This window comes from Musa acuminata, chromosome BXJ2-3 (assembly GCF_036884655.1).
Source record: "Musa acuminata AAA Group cultivar baxijiao chromosome BXJ2-3, Cavendish_Baxijiao_AAA, whole genome shotgun sequence".
NCBI lineage: Eukaryota > Viridiplantae > Streptophyta > Magnoliopsida > Zingiberales > Musaceae > Musa > Musa acuminata.
The window spans coordinates 44,408,698-44,426,011 of NC_088340.1; the positions used below are offsets into that span (position 1 = coordinate 44,408,698).

A 17,314-nucleotide genomic window follows, 5' to 3' on the forward strand; every position below is an offset into this window, starting at 1 on the left:
GCGCATCGGCTCCCAGCGACGGATCGGACGGCAGTGCTTCCTCCACCTCTCCCCGTTCGACCTCTCTCCATTGTCGTCTAACAAATACTTTAAAAGGGAGGCTTCCTGGCACAGTCCCCTCTCTCTCCTTTTCCTCGCCTACTTCTCTTGAAGCTGTTCGAATCAGCTATTCCGAGGCAGACTATGGCGGGTGACGACGCCCCCCACTCGAGGGACGACGGAGAAGGGGCTTTCTGCGAAGCAGATGGAACCCAGAGGCTTCTCGTTAAGAAGCCAGCGGTCACTAGCCGGCGGCGTCTTGAGATCCGCCGAGCCAGGGCCGGCGGCCTCGCCGTTAAGCGCACCATGGACCCCGTCGAGGGCTCGAATTCCTCTTCGCCGTCCGATCGGGACACCGAGGACGGTATCGTAGGGATCCTCGCCGCCGGCGGGGAGATCCGGGGGCGAGAAGGCCAAGGGGCCCGGCTTCCCTGCCTGTCCCACGGGGCCGTGTCGCTGATCGGGCGGCGGAGGGTGATGGAGGACACGGTGGCGGTCGCGCCCGGGTTCGCCGGAGGAGGAGGGGTGCCGGTGTACGACTTCTTCGGGGTGTACGACGGGCACGGCGGGGCTAGGGTGGCGCAGGCGTGCCGGGAGCGGCTGCACGTGGTGCTGGCGGAGGAGGTGGCGGCCGGGGGGTGGCCGCGGGCGGAGGGGCGGTGGAGGGAGGTGATGACGGCGAGCTTCTCGAGGGTGGATGGGGAGGTGGAGGCGGCGGCGCAGGGCGAGGCAGAGAGGACGGTGGGGTCCACGGCGGTGGTGGCCGTGGTGGGTACCAAGCGGATCGTGGTGGCTAACTGCGGCGACTCCCGGGCGGTGCTCTCCCGCGGCGGCGCGGCCGTTCCCCTCTCCTTGGACCACAAGGTAACATTAGGATGCGCGACTTGCTCTTGTTTGATTAGCTGCTCCTTAATCTCCTCGTCCGATATATTATAAATTACCATTACTCGGCTCGGAAGATGGCCATGTGTTTGTCGTCGTGGGGACAGCACAGTGGGCGAACAAGAAAAGCAAAGCAAAGCCAAGCCAAGCCAAGCCAAGCCAAAAAAAAAAGGGGGCTTCTTTACATCCATGTGGAATTAGTGCTTCCGGGGTTCTGCTTCTTAACAACACTACAACTTGGACCTGTTGGTCGTGGTGTGTTATTGGATACAGAATTACATCATTCTAGATTTAGATCCATCTGTTCAATTATCGATTAATTGTTGTGGATGTCCAATAGGGAAGATCTAATTTGTTCAAGCTTAAGGAAATTTTGAAGAATTACCAATACAATGCACCAAAGACTTGGATTTTGTCACCAGCCCACTGGTTTAACTCTGAACTCAATTTGGAGCCCTTTCTTGCCTGCACCTTTGTTTCTTGGCTTGTGCAATATTCTGATTGTTTCTATGTGTAGGGATTGTTTCTTTAATTGTTTGAAAAGGGCATACATATAGGTTGACCCGTGCTACCTACCTGCTCATTTCCAGAAAGCTGGTTGCCACAGTAGAGTAGATATCAGGATGGAAAGTCCAAAAAAAAAAACCATTCTAGAATTTACATGAGCAGCTAGATCAATGTTTAAAAGCTTACAAGCAAACGCATGGAATCATGCGTCAGTCGTTTGGGGAAAATCTCAATGCAAAGAGAAGTTAGAAAAAGTCGCAATGGGTGTGTAGTCAGATGACTCATGCTGATATATGAATAGATTAAATATAAATGTACAGATTAATAGGCTGCTTTCTCCTGTTTGAGTTTGATAAAGCTGTGGACAGTCTCTCTTTTATATTAGAATTGGGTGGGTGCTTCTACATGTTTCTAATGTTCCACACATCCAATTTTACTTTTCTGATGGCTTTGGTTGGATAAGCATGGGAGAATATAACCCTCATGCTAGATTGATATTTACTTTTCCTCTTTTCTATCTTGGTGGTCATTGACTATAAGTTAAAAAATCAACTTGGTATCGGAACTATCAGAAACTAAACTAATATATGTTTAAAGTGACTGAACTTTCCGATAAAAAGTCGAACACCAGAACCCTACCAAGCTACAAAAGCGATAAAACAATTGTCTTTACAGTGCATTCAATCACCATCACATATGCATGCTTCTTGCAGTTCATAGAAGAAGAAACTTCAGTATGTGAAAGTTTATGAAAGCATGCATCGATAGACGGTAGAGCTCCGATTTTACTAAATGGTGAAACCTCTCATGTGCAGTTTCCCTTTTTGTCTCCTCCTAACTTTTCTTCTACTGCTTCCTTATACCTTACTGTTCCTCTCTCCCGATCAGCGACCTCCTTCTTCAATGTTTGACAGGTTTAAGTGCAGAACTTAGTGCAACTGGTCCTAAGATAATATGGATATTTTTGCTTTGTGCTCATTTTAATTTGACATCCATGAAAACTATTGGTCTCTGGCTCCAAACTTGTTTCGTAATGGAAAATGGCTAGGGTACATTGAGGACTTGTCATGAGATGAACTACAGGATTACATCTTATCCCAACTTTCCAGCCATATTTTACTTAATAGTTCTGTCTCTGCTTTCATATATGCTTTGGTCTCATAACCAATGTATTTGAGATTGGTAGCATTATTAATTTGCATTAGCATGCTCAATTCCGATACATTGGTAGCATAGTCCCAACAGTAGTAATATAGCATTTTGGTTGATATTGTAATCGAGCACGCCACTTACTCTTTGCTTTAGCTTAATACTTAATATAGCAGCCCCTGTGAGTGTGAGGTGGTGGGATGAGGTTTTACATGAGTTCATAATGTCTTAAGTCATTTCATATGTAATTTTGGTTAAAAGTTGTTGGTAACATGAAAAATTATCTTCTTGCGCTTGTTCAATTCAATGATTTGCTACTGGTGTTCTCTCACAAATGGAACTGATGTGGGTGTAAGCATGTGTCTTCTGGCACAGGCTGATAGACCAGACGAGATGGAAAGAGTGGAAGCAGCAGGAGGGAGGGTAATCAATTGGGATGGATACCGTGTCTTAGGAGTGCTGGCCACCTCCAGATCCATCGGTATGTAATGTTTCTTCAGCCATGACTGATTAGTTTGAGATGTTGTGGAACACATGCGTTAAAAAGACTGTTTCCTGCAAGATGGACTGAAATAACCGTAGAAGATGATGAATTGTGTTTTGTCTTTTGCTAGTTCCTATTCACACAAAATAATGGGACAAGAATGATATGGAAAGACTACTGTTCCCTGGCAAACTTGTTCAAGATCCTTAGTGGCAAACATCATATTAAGTGCATGGACAATGGATGGACAATATGATAGTAACTCGAGAATGAGCCCACCCACCCCGCCATACACACCTTGGTTGGGGTTGGGGTTGGGGTTGGGTCTGTGTTTTTCTTTTATGTTGTACGACCGACCACGGAAGTCTCACCCCCTTAGTCTATGACTTGGTGTGTTCCAGGTGACTGCTACTTGAAACCATTTGTGATCTCAGAACCTGACGTCACTGTGACGGAGAGGACGGAGAAAGATGAGTTCCTCATATTAGCCAGCGACGGGCTTTGGGACGTCGTCTCCAACGAGGCAGCATGCAAGATCGCCAGGCAATGCCTCAGCGGACGCATGGCGAGGATGTTCCCCGACGCCGTCAGCGGGTGCACCGCTGCGGAGGCTGCAGCTCTATTAGCTGAACTCGCCATCTCTCGGGGGAGCGAAGACAACATAAGCGTGGTGGTGGTGGAGCTAAAAAGATTGCGTGGTAGGACCTCATGACGCCGGCAGGCACTGATCCCCTCCTCCTCCTCCTCCTCCTCCTCGTCCAGAGGAGGAGGCAGCAGTCGTGAAGCCCATTTATGTATGTATAGTGGAGCCAACTCTAAAGATGTTAAAAGAGCATTTCCAGGTCATTCTTATGTTGGAATATATACATATATATATATATATATGTGTATCCTCTGCAATATTGCAACACTCAAAGCCACCACGTGTCCGTCCATGTGCGTCGACTGATGAAGCCATTTTGATCAGCAGCACGCAACCATGTGCACATCCACCAGCCTCGTGTATGTGGTGGGGACCTTTCTTTCTAGCTCTCAGATTTGGACTGACTGTCCTTTCTCATCCCACTCTGTGTTGTTACATGCACAAGAGATCAAACCCAAACGATTGAGAGATTGTGAGAAACGGCCTAACAATGAACTCTTCGTCCCGATCCACCTTTATGGCATATGGTCAATCATCGAATGCCGCGTCTCCTCTCTCTCTCTTTTATTCTATACTGTAGAGGAGTTCATCGACGGCTAGCGAGCTTCCACGCACCCACACCACCACCACCAACCTTACAAGAATGGAAGCTAAAGATAGATAGAAGAAATAAACAACGTTTCATTTATTAACTTCATATCTTCCTAAATGAAGTGCTATGTTAAAGAACAACAAATCATCACACGGTTAAACTATAAAAGAGAATAAAGTCAGGCAGGAAGCTCACCTGTCGTCGTTGCTCGGGTACAAGAAAACCAAGTCGTTCCATCCTGCGCATCGAAGGGAAGAAAAAACCATGAAAATTAGAAGGAAATGATGGCCCTTTGGTTTTAGCCGGACCTCCCCCGGAGGAGGAGCTACTAAACGAGATGGAATCGCACCATGGAATCGGGCGGGACCGGTGTGGCCGTGGGATCGAGTCACCTTGCCCCCGGAGACACCGTTCACCCCCTCGATCTGTACCAGCGAAGTGTTGTCGCAGTACCGGTTCCATTTCCATTTCCATTCCCCCCCATCCCCATCCCCACCGAACCGAATCGAACGAAGACAAGGAGTAAAAAGTGCCCAGGATCGTCCCGGGAACTTGCGACCTAGAATCGAGGCAAGAAAACAATAAAAACAGAAGCAGATCAGTTGGAGAAACAGATTTCATACATGTGGTTCCAAGGGTTTTGGGGAGGGGATTCCAGAGAAGGTGATTCACCGATTAGGTTTTTCTTTTGGGTTTCTTGTTGAACGCGAGGCGCGAACGGCAATCCGAGGAGGAGGAGGAGGAGGAGAAGACCCCAGGATCGGGCGGCGGAGGCGTCCTTTTCGAATTGGCCAAGGGGCGACGGCGACCGCTTGTAGAGGAGGAACCCCTGGAGGGGGGCTCCGCCGCCCTTGTCGAATTGGCGAAGGGGCGACGGCGACCGCTTGTAGAGGAGGAACCCCCTGCTCGGTTGGGGGCGGGGCCATCTCAGTTGGGACACCCCCGACTGACTCCGAAAGTACTTTCTGTTTTCCATTGCCACCACGGAGAATGCGGGGTCCAAAAACACAGGGTATGTATGCACCGTCTGTACCGACAATTTAAGTTGTGACACGTAGCCATTTATCTATTTAGAGAAAAGAAAAATGTGTTTGGCATAGTCATTTATGATTTCAGAGCGTATCTTCCGGTAGTGGCAGTCAAAAAGACCCAAATACTTAACCTTTGTGCAATACACTCTACACACTCTTTAACATGTGCACTCAATTTATTCAAGCTCGCTCTACACACTCTTCCAAGTGCATCTCATGATGAGAAGGACAACCAACACGCAACTCCCAATAGAATGAATGCTTCTTGCGTAATACATACAGCAGCTCTATTATTATATCTCGGTAGAAAGGGAAAATTAGGGCGTGCACAACAAGTAGGCTTTACACTAGCATGCATATATGGAGATTATTATTAGAATTACATGTATTTGCTCTTGTGATGAAAATGGTGTCAAACCGTGTCTTACATCTCATGATGAAACTTCAACCAACTCAACATGAAGAATCTTTCCAATAAGACATCACACGAGTAAAAGCAGCAGAAACATTATTGAACGATTGTTAAGTTACGAGATCAAATGGTGTGTATCTGAGCTGCTGCTAATCCCATAAGCTGCTGCTGCATACCCGGTGGTGGCTGCCTTGAGAACCACCCAATCACTTGGAGCTTTTGTACAGCTCATCAATTACACTCTGAAACCCGACAAAAATTCATTAGCATTCCATGGATTAACTGCACTCTTCTAATAGGATGAAGAGTGCCAAGAACATCTAATGCTCTACTTTTGTCTTAGAAACAGGATACCAAGTTTTTGCCTTTTTTTTTTTTTTGTATTCTACCAGAGGAATATAGTGCTGCAGTTTCAACTGTTTATTGTTTCAAGAACATGAATGGTGAGGGTGAAGGCAGAAGACAATGACAGCTGGAACAGAGAGTAAACTTCAGTAACAAGAATTATATATATATATATATATATATCTCCAAAAGATAGAACAAAAATTTCCCCTAACAACATGTTCAACTACCATAAGAGGTGCCAATAATTTGGTAAAGTTAATAGCAGATGACTCCGCGTTGTGGTTGATGATCAGACCAATCCAATTCCAAATGAACATTTTGTAGAGGAAATATACTGAGACACATCATCCAGAAAATTTCCTAATAAATATTATCTATATGTTGATGTATAAATATAGAACATATTATACTAACCAGTGAACTCTCAACACCAAGTACAGTACAAATTCTAAGATATTCTGAAACACAAGAAAATCCAACTGGAACTTAGCAGAAAATCCACAAGGTAGAGAAAACAGACATGTACCTGATAATGCTTTAGTAGCTGTGGCCGCTTCTTTTTGTATGTTGGGGTTAGCAAATCACGCTCCATATCAAATGGTTCTGGATCCAGGTGAACGGCTTTAATGAGCTCGAAGCCCTTTAACTGCCAGGATATGAGATCAGGTAACATAGAGGATCTTAGGAAACAAAAAAGAACATTCTCACATGATACAAGTAATATCTACCAAGCAAAATGAAACTTGAGTTAGGCCAAGTCACCTTCTTTTCTTTCCCAATCTTAGTTAGTTCCCCCAAAATGTATTCTTTCGCTTTTGGATTTTCACAGAGCGTTGCAAAATCCCCAGTAATACCAGTCAGTTCAGCCCAATGCTCAAGAGCTTGCTTATTGGGATTGATTATAGCAATGAGGAAAGACTCGAAACTATTTCCATATACCCATATCTGAAAAAGTTTTTGTGGGTGAGATATAATGAACATACACTATGGAAATAAAGCATTTTATAAATGTGATCCCTAACCACTATGTGATCATACAATTAGCTAAGTGGCGGCTTTGAGAATGTCAACAAACTTTTCGCTTCTCATGAAATTATAACATATAACAGTAAATAATTGTGAAAATATATGACAGTGCCACTTCATCACCGACTGAACTATAGAAAAAAAATGGAATCACAATGTTTTACAGAACGTACTAAGAATACGAGATCGTGATGTTTCTACCCCAATCATGCTAAAATAAAAATTGCGTTTGTACATATACAAAGCATAATTCTTTCTGAGGTGGTACTTGAAAACACATACCGAATCGATACCAGAAACAAGGGCATATATGTTCTCCAAATTTTCAACCGCAACATATTCTCCTTGTGACAGTTTAAAAATGTTTTTCTTACGATCAATTATTTTCATACTTCCGTCCGGCTGCCATTCACCAACGTCCCCTGAAAACAAAAGATAATGAAGACCAGAACCAGAGCATTACATCTAAACATAGTGTGGTGGAAATAAACAAAGCAATCCTTCCCCCTAAGAGTTGGCATCTGTCAGTAATCAATATCTATTGGTACATGTATGGTAGAGTAACCAATACTTATGATAGATATCTGCTCTTGGACCAAAAATTCAAAATCAACAAAGCCAAACTCAAAGCTTCACCAGTGAATATTCATTCATCTTATTGTAAGGATGACTTCAGTAAATGTCCATGCACAACAGATAGATGCTGAGACAAACCTGTATGAAACCATCCATCAACCATAACCTCTTCTGTGAGGTCTTCTCTTTTGTAGTAACCTGAGAATAAAGTATTTCCTTTGATGCAGATTTCTCCACGAGGAACTTCTGAAAGAGCATCATATCCCATCTCGGGAACGGACTCCAAACGCACATCGACGTTTGGTACTGGTGGACCTACCGTTCCTAGCATGGAAAGGTCATTAGGCAATGACACAAATGTCCCAGCACATGTCTCCGTAAGACCTACCATCGAAAGATAAGGAATCAGCCTTCAGCTACAAACTCCAGCACAAAATATATCAAATTCAGTCGTCTGATTTATGAGATATTAACACAAATAACAAAGATGGATTAGCATACACAAACATCCTTGGACACGTGTAAATAGAAGTATCTTTCTGTGATTATTTATGGAACCTAAATAGATGGGGCATTACTGCTTCTTGTTGTGCTGCTGTTGCATCTGTACATACATATATGAATTTGATTTATGTGATGTTTCTGGATTTCTTCACATATAACACTGAATAAATCATCCCAGTGGATACTTGAAAAAGTTACTTTATTGTACTTACAAGGAAAATTCAGATCAAAGTCTTCCTTATGATCCTTTCAGTAGAGATAAACAAAGACAGTTTAGCTTTAATATGTTCAATGTTTTACTATTATTAAAACGTTGCACATTTCGTGTGCCTTGTAGTCCCATCTCCAACATTAGAAGATCAAGAGAGTTAAAATGCCTAAGAACTCTACCGAAGCAATTGCATGGAAGATAATTCTACCAAGTGGCTACAACTCTAGGTAAAAGAGAGAACTGAAATTAAAGGTAAACACTTTCTAGAATCACTTCTTTGATGGCCAACTTAGATGATGCTTCTTTGATCGGATATATAAGATGACCTACTAAGATGCTTCAAGTAGGTCTCAAATTTCAAAAAAATCATCACCTTCGAATGAAATTATTCAGGCTAAATTACTAGTAAACATGAGCCTTTAAATAAATACTAGACCTTCACATTTTTTAGGACAAACTGATTTTAATATTTCCAAACATTTATACAAGGTCAAGGATGAACACCAACAGATCCTTACTCGTACACAGCAGGTTTCCGATTCAGTCAACCAAATCATCATTTTGGAATAAAAGACTGAAGGACAAATAGCACAGATAAGTCATTAGTAATGGTTTCCATCAAAGCTCTACATAAGAATTTAGTGTTTTGGGCCAAAACTTTGAAGTTCCAAGAACTTACATGTAACAGCAAGAATCGCCTAACTATTAGAGTAGTAACAGAAAGTTTCCATGTATCATTTTCTTCCCAATAACTAAGAACAATATATTAATGCAAAATGTGTTACGAAAGACTCCCTCAATGTCAGAGGTGATAAGGTTTACAAATATCCTGGCAAATCTCCATGTATCTTTACATGCCAGATAATATATACTGGTCCATAACCAAAATGGATGGCTAAGCATTGAGTTCTGCAAGAACCAGAAACATTCACAACTCTACTATTTATATCTTTCTGATATTTCAGTTCTGTATTTGTCAAAGTGGATCCTTAACTGAATTGAGCTACATTTTAAAGAAGCTTTCTTGTTGGGTTAGGGACTTTCAGGGAAGCCATGGACCATGAGCTCATCTTGTCTGCATCATCAGGAGAACACAAAGATTGGAGGGTGTCTTGTTGAATCAGGAGTGTGTCATACAACTACATTATAATGTTCTACACAAATTTCCATGCATCACGGTACTTTAGTCCTAGTAATAGAGACTATAAATGGATATTCATTTGCTTGTTATTTGGCATTTCTGCAAGCATTTTCCAAGTTTAAATCCTTAAAATCTATAATGTTTACTACATATTTTTTTTTAAATAACATCTGGTGCAAAAAAAAAAAAAGTACTACCAAACAGTATAACCAAATTAAACATATTAAATTAGTGCAAGACCTTGTGTTCCAAACCTAATTATTTGGCTTGCATATTCTGGCTTAGATAATAAAGGCAAAACCTACATAGAATTAAAATTTCTCCCACTATGTAATCTATTTCTACATGTGCAAAAAGATTGCTCCCAATTCGTAAGCATAAGCAAGAACAACCAACCAACCTTATGGTTTAAACAGAAAACCAGTTTCTTGACAAAAGAAATCTTAAGCACCAACTTAGATGAGATCACATCAGGTCAAGAACCAAGTATTTTGAGGGAATTATTTGTTTTGATATGATACAGTGTGTTCTGTATGGTTGAGGTTTGTCCAGTGACAGAATAGTTGCAACAGTAAATAAGAAAAAAAAAATTTCTTGCTAAAGCATGATTTACATAGAAAACTTTGTCATGTGAATTGTGAATTTCCCTAAAGAGCATAAATCTGTGTATTCATTTTGTTATAGCAGTGAGAAGGATGCAGAAAAATGTAAAAAATATAAATTCAACCACTTTTATACCATAGCCTTGTAAAACATGTGCACATGTCACCACTCGTAGAAATTGTTCCACATGGGTAGCTAAAGGAGCTGCTCCAGACAAGATGAGTCGGACATTTCCACCAAGCCCATGTTTTACCTAAATAAATTGTGTAAGCCCATTTTTGTAAGATATAGAAAAAATATTAGGATTGCTAGTCAAAATTCAGAAAATAAAGTTTACATAAAAAGATCATCTGGTATTTTTCAATTACCTTGTTAAATACAAATTTATCACAAATTGTAGCTGCCTCATCATGCTTACTTCCTCTCATCATGTTATGAAGTTTGCTGCAAGTCTCAATCCACATGTAAGTCACAAGACCACCAAAGAGTAAAGATGACTCACATCTTAAACCAAATATCCAAAATTATAGCTATACTGAACAAGAAATAACCACAAAAGACAAATGTCTCATCAAACAAATTTTCCAACTGGGAAAAAGGGCAGATGAATGAAAAAGTCAAAAGCCATTGACAGGGAGCATGGATATGTAGAGAATCACAGTGCCATGAAAAGAGGCTTAGCTACGGTTTTAAAATTAAATGATGAACACAAACTTACTATTTATAAGAGACGTTAAACAATGTCTGCTTCAGCATGCCTCCAGAGGAAATCTTGGTTTGCAGTCCTGTGAAACAAGTGGAGGATGATATGTGAATAAGATAAACGTCTACGATTACAACCGAGGGTCCAAATGCTAGTCAGTATGGGCAACAGCACTTGATTGCTAGAAACCATATGCAGTTTCAGTATAACTGTATAAAATGGAAGAACAATTTAGGTTCCTCTGTCAGGTACTTAGAAAAATGTGCACTGATAACAGATTGCACTGTACACCTTACAAGCTCACAAGCATACACATATCGGTCAGCAGTAAATACCATTGAGAACCATATCCAATTTTCCAATATCAGGTAAAGCATGTTGGCCACTAGTGGGACCCAAGCTGCAAGAGGACCAGGCCTTTCTGCAGAAGACTAGTCTGGTCGGATCCAAAAATTCATCAAGTCCTTGATGCATTTTAGCGAGCAGGCTGTCCCAAAGCTCCTGCTCATGAGATTACGATACCTCGCTAACCAGAGAGAAGCGAAAGCCGGAGGTTCCCAGATTGCCCAGAGGATCATCACAAGGTTAGTTCTTTTTTCATTGGGTTCATCTCCCTCCCCCTCTTCCCTCCCTGTTCTGATGGCATTTTGGCTGACCAGCATTTCATGAGATAAACCACAGTTGTTTGCCAGATCAAAATCAGCAGCACAAGCAAATTCCTACGAAACCACGGCTAAGTCAAGTTAAAGTCAAGTTATGTTCAGCCTAATCCCCATCCCACAAGTCATGTCTATGCCAGACCACAGCATGACATGGAAAATTCCATACGCAAGTGCATGCTATACCAGAGATGTCAAGGATATAGGGTAAAGAGGTATATACATTCCAACTATTTAGAGCATACTGTTCCAAGTGCACATTCAATGACCTAAAGTCAAACGGCTTAATGAAACATAAGTACCATTTATTGATTACGATTGATGCAAACACTTAGATTTACAGCTTGCGCTCAAATACTGGGCATTGAAACATCCAAACAGTACCTGTATAAATGCGGTCCAGCACACGTGGAACAGCACAAAAGATGGTTGGCTTCAACTCCCCAATGTCTTCGACCAATAATTTGACATCCTGAATATGAAACATGTAACTGAGTAAGAGCTACTGATCAGCAAAGGTAGAATCTTAAACTGCAAGACTTACCCCACGCCAAAATCCAATTGAAGCTCCATGGAATATAAACAACTCTTCAATCACACGGTCAAAGATATGTGCAAGGGGGAGATATGACATGTAAACCTCATCTTCATGCAACTGTAAGAATTTAAAGTAGATATGAGCAAAACAAGAAGGGAAAAAAGAAAAGGAATTATCGATAAAATTGACAGCTTGCTCCAAAACAGTAGTTGATTCACAGAGCAAAGTAAGCTGTTCGAGCTCTAAGTCATAGTTTAGAGATATAAAAAACAGAAAGCAGAATTACCTGCTCATTCACACAATGAAGAAGGCGATCTACCCCAGAGATAAGAGTAATTATGCTATTGTTGGATATCATGACACCCTTGGGATCACCAGTAGTCCCACTGGTATACATAATGGTACATATGTCATCCTTCTTCTTCACAGGCAGATCAAAATGATTATTGCATCCCTGTATGTGGCACACATAAGTAGCGGCAAAGCCATTCTCTAACATGTAGAATGAACTTGTGAAAATCATAGACAAGAAAACCCAAAATTCCAGATTTGATCTAAACAGATCAGCACTTCTCAAAAAGATGCAAGTATTTCTCATAGAAAAAGTAACCATGATATACGTGCAAACTGCAGAAGCTCATGAGTATTCAGAAGTCATATTGAAAGCATTATGATAACACCTTTAGATAGTGCATTATCTCTTCATTTACCACCAAGCTTATTCAGCAGTATGACTCCAACATGTTAATAGCTCATAAGAACTATTAGTTATTTAGCATCAGTTCTTGAAAGTTAAATAGTTCCAAATTGAAGTACCATACTGTCCAACAGCAATTAACAGTAGAACCTTTAGTTTCGTAGCAAATACTCAGCTACTAAACATGCTTGACTTCTATCCAAGTCCTTCGGTTTATGATTTTGCGATGAATAGTCAATTACTCCTATAACCTAAGCATCCAAGAGTTCACACAGATCAGAACACAAAAAAGTAGCAGGACACATACAAATATGAAACTTAAGATACAGGCAAGGGATCTTCTTTTGCTCAAGTCAGAGAGAAAATAGCCCACTAGAACTAACATTCAAGTGCCTTCTTATTTCAGCTTCCAATGCGAACTAATTAAACTACTTTTGGTGTGTCTTTGGAAAGTAAATCAAGCTTCAACTCACTTTAATAATTTCTCCAATAAAATTTGCTGGAGTGTTTATAGAAAACCTGTCTCTTCGGAGACATCCGATAAAATTGGAACGATACAGAATTTATAGAAAACCTTGCTAACATGGGAATGATGCATAAGAGGTGAATGTACACATGCTGAATCTCTCATAAGATACTAAATGCCTAGATGAAAGGTGATTATTTGGAGCTTAATAATCATTTCAACACAACAAACCTCATAACTAAACAAAATTAACCTACCAAGAGCAAGAATTCATCCCACTCGAATATTGCCAAACCAGACTTTTCAACTGCTTCTCTTTGTTCAACGGTGACCTTGCCAAAACTGACAATTGCTGTAAATAGATAATAATTGTATCAACATAAAGGAGTAACAAAGATTGGTGTTGGAACTAATAAAATACATCAACTTACTTCTCAAAAATTTGGATGAATTTTGAAGAGTTTTCAGCACCTGGAAAATTTGTGGATTATTAGTACCAGCAGGCATATGGTACTTTTCACATTAGCAAACAAATCAATCATTGTGCTAAAGTCATTCTCCTAGCTATTTCAATGGCAGAAATGATCTATGTAGCCGACACTAATTAGGACTCATTTTTGTTGTTTTCATTTGCATGGCGTGTGAGGTACTGCAACAGTATTCACTGAGATTTATACATGAGAGACTGCTTAAACATTTTTCTATGCCAGGAAAAAACATTTAATAAGCTAAGATGACATAAATGTACCTCTGCGATCTTTTTCTCCTCTACAAAAGCAATCTGAACCTCTGCATGACATAAAATAAATTCTACTGCACCAGCACCTGTAACCAATGCAAAATGCAATTAATATTGTATGTGCAATGTCAACAAGCAGACAGTAGCTTCTGCTCCTACTCCTACATCAAATTTTAACCATTGTTGCTTTAGAATCTATGGAAAAATCTGCTAAGAATGTAGTCCTACTTACCAAGTGTATCATACAAAGGGACACAATATATCCCATGAGCGTTGCATGCCTGCAAAGTCAAGAAAGAAACTAAATAGTAAACAAAAACAAATTGTGGTCTGCTTGGGCAATTATTTGCTTCAAACTTCACAAATAGGATGATGATTGGATAAGAAATAAAGCCCCACACTACAGTAATAGTTGAAAACACAATCATTTTCCATTATCAAATCATATGAAGTCTCAGTTTTAACAGAGGCAGTTAAAAATATTGCAGCTGACTGGTCACTGGAAAGACATGCTCAAATGTAAAGCACATTTTACCTCCATACTAACGACCCACTCGGGACAGTTAGCACCATAGATACCGCAGCGACCACCCTGCAAAGGAGCAATTACAGATTTTCTAGTGAGATTCAACAATCTTCATCAATAAAATCAGTGCCATATTACCACATCATATTTCTTTAGAAGGAAAACATGAAATGACTTCCCTAGATGCTAGTAAGTGAACAAGCTGACATCTTGAACAGGCGTAAGTTGCACTTAACCTAGTATAAGCAATCATATGTTGTTCATACAAAGAAGCACGTGATTTCAAAGTACGCAAAAACACTGGGAGTGAATCAACATTGCATGCAAGGCTCGATTTTGGAGAAGAACAAAACACGGTTCATAGCAAGATGCAGAATGAAAATCATTCCATAGAACTTTAAGCTCCATACAAATAGAAATAAGGATAGCATGAAGGACAGAAGTACTGGGGTGGCTTACAAAGAAGTCGGACCAAAAATTTAACACCATACTTCTAAGATAGGTAGAACACCCAAGTGACGTACTGGAGTCTAACACTACGATGAAGTTCATGAACTCTTAAATCAGCCATTTAAACTCAAGATAGAGATAACTCACTGCTGGCATTTTGATGATTGATTGGCAGTACAACACAAACTATGAAACAAGAAATAGTACAACATCCATACAATGTTGCACATGTTCTGTGTGCCAGCTAAGTACGAATGTTGGCATAATGCTGATGGCACAATTTTCCAAATATCCCTCATAAATTATGGCAATGTAGAATATCAAGGGCAAACTGAGCTAATGGCTATAATAATTTTGGGATAATATGACAGCTCTAACACTACGCACTGGAGCTGGTTAAGTTATCACACACCTGAAATATGAATGTTCCTTGTCAGGTATCAAATTTAAGCATCTCGTTACAGATCATCAACATAGATATCTTGACTGGTTGTACCATAAGCATGTTAACTCAAAGATTAGTTTAAGTATAACTAAAGTCAGACACATAAATCTGAAGGAAATTCAGAATTAAATAACAAAATGTGAAATGGAAAGTCCTCAGCAATCCAACAGTTATTTCTGCTGCATCAACAATTAAGATCTTGCGACACATCCCAGTTGCAAGTTTGCAACTAGCGTCAGAAGTCCTAACACCAATTTTTGGAAGGGAAGTTCTAGAAAATGACAACCAGCACTAATTTGGCATGTTAGTCATGGGTGGATGTGTAGTTTTGGTCACATTTGAACACACAACAATGACCGTGATCTCCATTTCAGCGAACAGAACTCGATGAAACGTGAAACCCTTCCCGTTTCCTCCCCTGTTCTCATAACATGGTGGATAATCACCCATCATGAGAATTACCTGGGTGAAATCATTTTGCATCACCTCCACAAGGTTTCAAACTCAAAAGCGAGGAGGGTAGCTAACCAGTAAACCAAGACCAAGTTTCGCTCCTTTTTTTTTTTTTTTTCCCTCTTGTTGCCATACAGTTCTCAAGTATGTTTTTGACCACCAGTTCCAAAAAGGACCGCACTTGCAAAAAGAACTATGGTGTAACATCACTTGTCGGAAGCTATTCCACAAAATTGGTAGTAACGAATGATACTCTACCATGAAGAATTCGGTGTCAGCAGTGATATGTGGAACACTCTAGACCAATTATGGATATCACGGCAGTTATATGTAGAGAGGTTGGTGGAATATCAGATCAAGCATTTATAGATAGACTAACATTGTGATGGCAAGAGATTACAGAGCCCATGAAACTGAACTAGTTAGGGATATGTAAACGCAAACTCATATCTATCTTCGCAGTCAAGATTTTACAATATGCTGGTAGTTTCCGCGGAAGACCATTTTGTCAGTAAACATGTCGGTCAGCAACCAGACCATTAACTCCACGCAGAACAAAGAGAGAGAGAGAGAGTCACGCGCATCGTTACCTGATCGACCCCACGACTTCTGATGGAAGCCCCAACTTTGATCACAGTGTCATACACCTCCTTATAAGTTATCCAGACATATTCACCCGCCTGCAGAAGCACAGGTCAAAGCCGAATCGAAGCAAACGATAGAATAAGAAGACGAGAAAGAAACCGTGACGTCGTGCCCGACCTTCCCATCAACAACCTCGCGGCGGCCAAGCATCCGGTTCCCGGGATGCCTCTCGGCGGACAAGCTGAATCAACGGGGGGGAAACCAATCAGACTCGCTAGCATCAATTCTTCCCAAACACGGTATATATTTCCTCCGAAAGAAGAAACGAATCAAGAACGGAAAGGCGAGAGTCGGCGATGATGGAGAGGAGAGGGGAGGGGAGGGGAGGGGGAGAGATACAGATCGAGATCGACCGAGGGAGGAAGGATGGGGATGAACGCGTACCGGAAGACGTCCCAGCAACTGTCGACGCCAGGGATGGGCGGGGGGAAGCCATCCTTGGCGAAGGCGCTGCGGTAGGCGGGACCGACGGAGGGTCGGCCGTCGGTGGCCTCCCGTCCCTTCTCGACCTCTAGAAGGTGCTTCATCTCTCCGCCGCCACCGATGGATCTCCCCGTCCCTCGTCTCTCCAGCCCTATCTATAACTGAAACAAGGAATCCCAAGTCGGCGATGCTATTTATAGAGGTGGGTGATCCAAATAAAGAGTGACGGGCGGGGCAGGGGAGTTGGGGTGGGGGGTTGAGGAGAGGCGACCGCAATAGATTTTGGTGGCTTGGAGGCTGGAGGCTGGAAGGCTGAGGCGGAGGTGGAGGTGGAGGTGGGTTGGACTTGGAGACACCTGCAGTCACAACTAGTCGCTCCTAACAAAGTCGAGGTTTGACCGGCTGTTGCCGGTGGTTTTACG

General features: G+C 41.5%; 3 protein-coding genes across 4 annotated transcripts; 1 reads left to right on the forward strand and 2 right to left on the reverse strand.

Moving 5' to 3' along the window:
* Positions 1–133: 133 nt before the first annotated feature.
* Positions 134–3,907, forward strand: LOC135608569 (protein phosphatase 2C 51-like). The gene is made up of 3 exons (XM_065101617.1): positions 134–903; positions 2,953–3,058; positions 3,463–3,907. The coding sequence occupies exons 1-3, from the start codon at positions 184–186 to the stop codon at positions 3,771–3,773; spliced, it is 1,137 nt and encodes a 378-aa protein (XP_064957689.1). The 5' UTR covers positions 134–183; the 3' UTR covers positions 3,774–3,907.
* Positions 3,908–4,125: 218 nt separating this feature from the next.
* Positions 4,126–5,379, reverse strand: LOC135608570 (uncharacterized). 2 transcript variants are annotated; one of them, XM_065101618.1, is made up of 4 exons: positions 4,969–5,375; positions 4,646–4,855; positions 4,492–4,534; positions 4,126–4,338 (listed from the first exon to the last, which is right to left on the reverse strand). In XM_065101618.1, the coding sequence occupies exons 1-4, from the start codon at positions 5,270–5,272 to the stop codon at positions 4,269–4,271; spliced, it is 627 nt and encodes a 208-aa protein (XP_064957690.1). In that variant the 5' UTR covers positions 5,273–5,375; the 3' UTR covers positions 4,126–4,268. The 2 variants fall into 2 exon arrangements, with proteins under 2 accessions (XP_064957690.1, XP_064957692.1); XM_065101620.1 differs by having other exon boundaries at positions 4,150–4,354; positions 4,969–5,379.
* Positions 5,380–5,663: 284 nt separating this feature from the next.
* On the reverse strand, positions 5,664–17,244 carry LOC135581464 (long chain acyl-CoA synthetase 4-like). Its single transcript, XM_065101616.1, has 19 exons — positions 16,854–17,244; positions 16,587–16,650; positions 16,415–16,504; positions 14,486–14,542; positions 14,183–14,231; positions 13,960–14,036; positions 13,643–13,682; positions 13,469–13,563; positions 12,335–12,502; positions 12,055–12,165; positions 11,895–11,982; positions 10,867–10,933; positions 10,517–10,592; positions 10,284–10,401; positions 7,828–8,073; positions 7,396–7,535; positions 6,850–7,032; positions 6,614–6,733; positions 5,664–5,981 (listed from the first exon to the last, which is right to left on the reverse strand). Exons 1-19 carry the CDS (start codon positions 16,994–16,996, stop codon positions 5,946–5,948), a joined length of 1,968 nt encoding a protein of 655 aa, XP_064957688.1. The 5' UTR covers positions 16,997–17,244; the 3' UTR covers positions 5,664–5,945.
* Between the last annotated feature and the right edge of the window lie 70 nt (positions 17,245–17,314).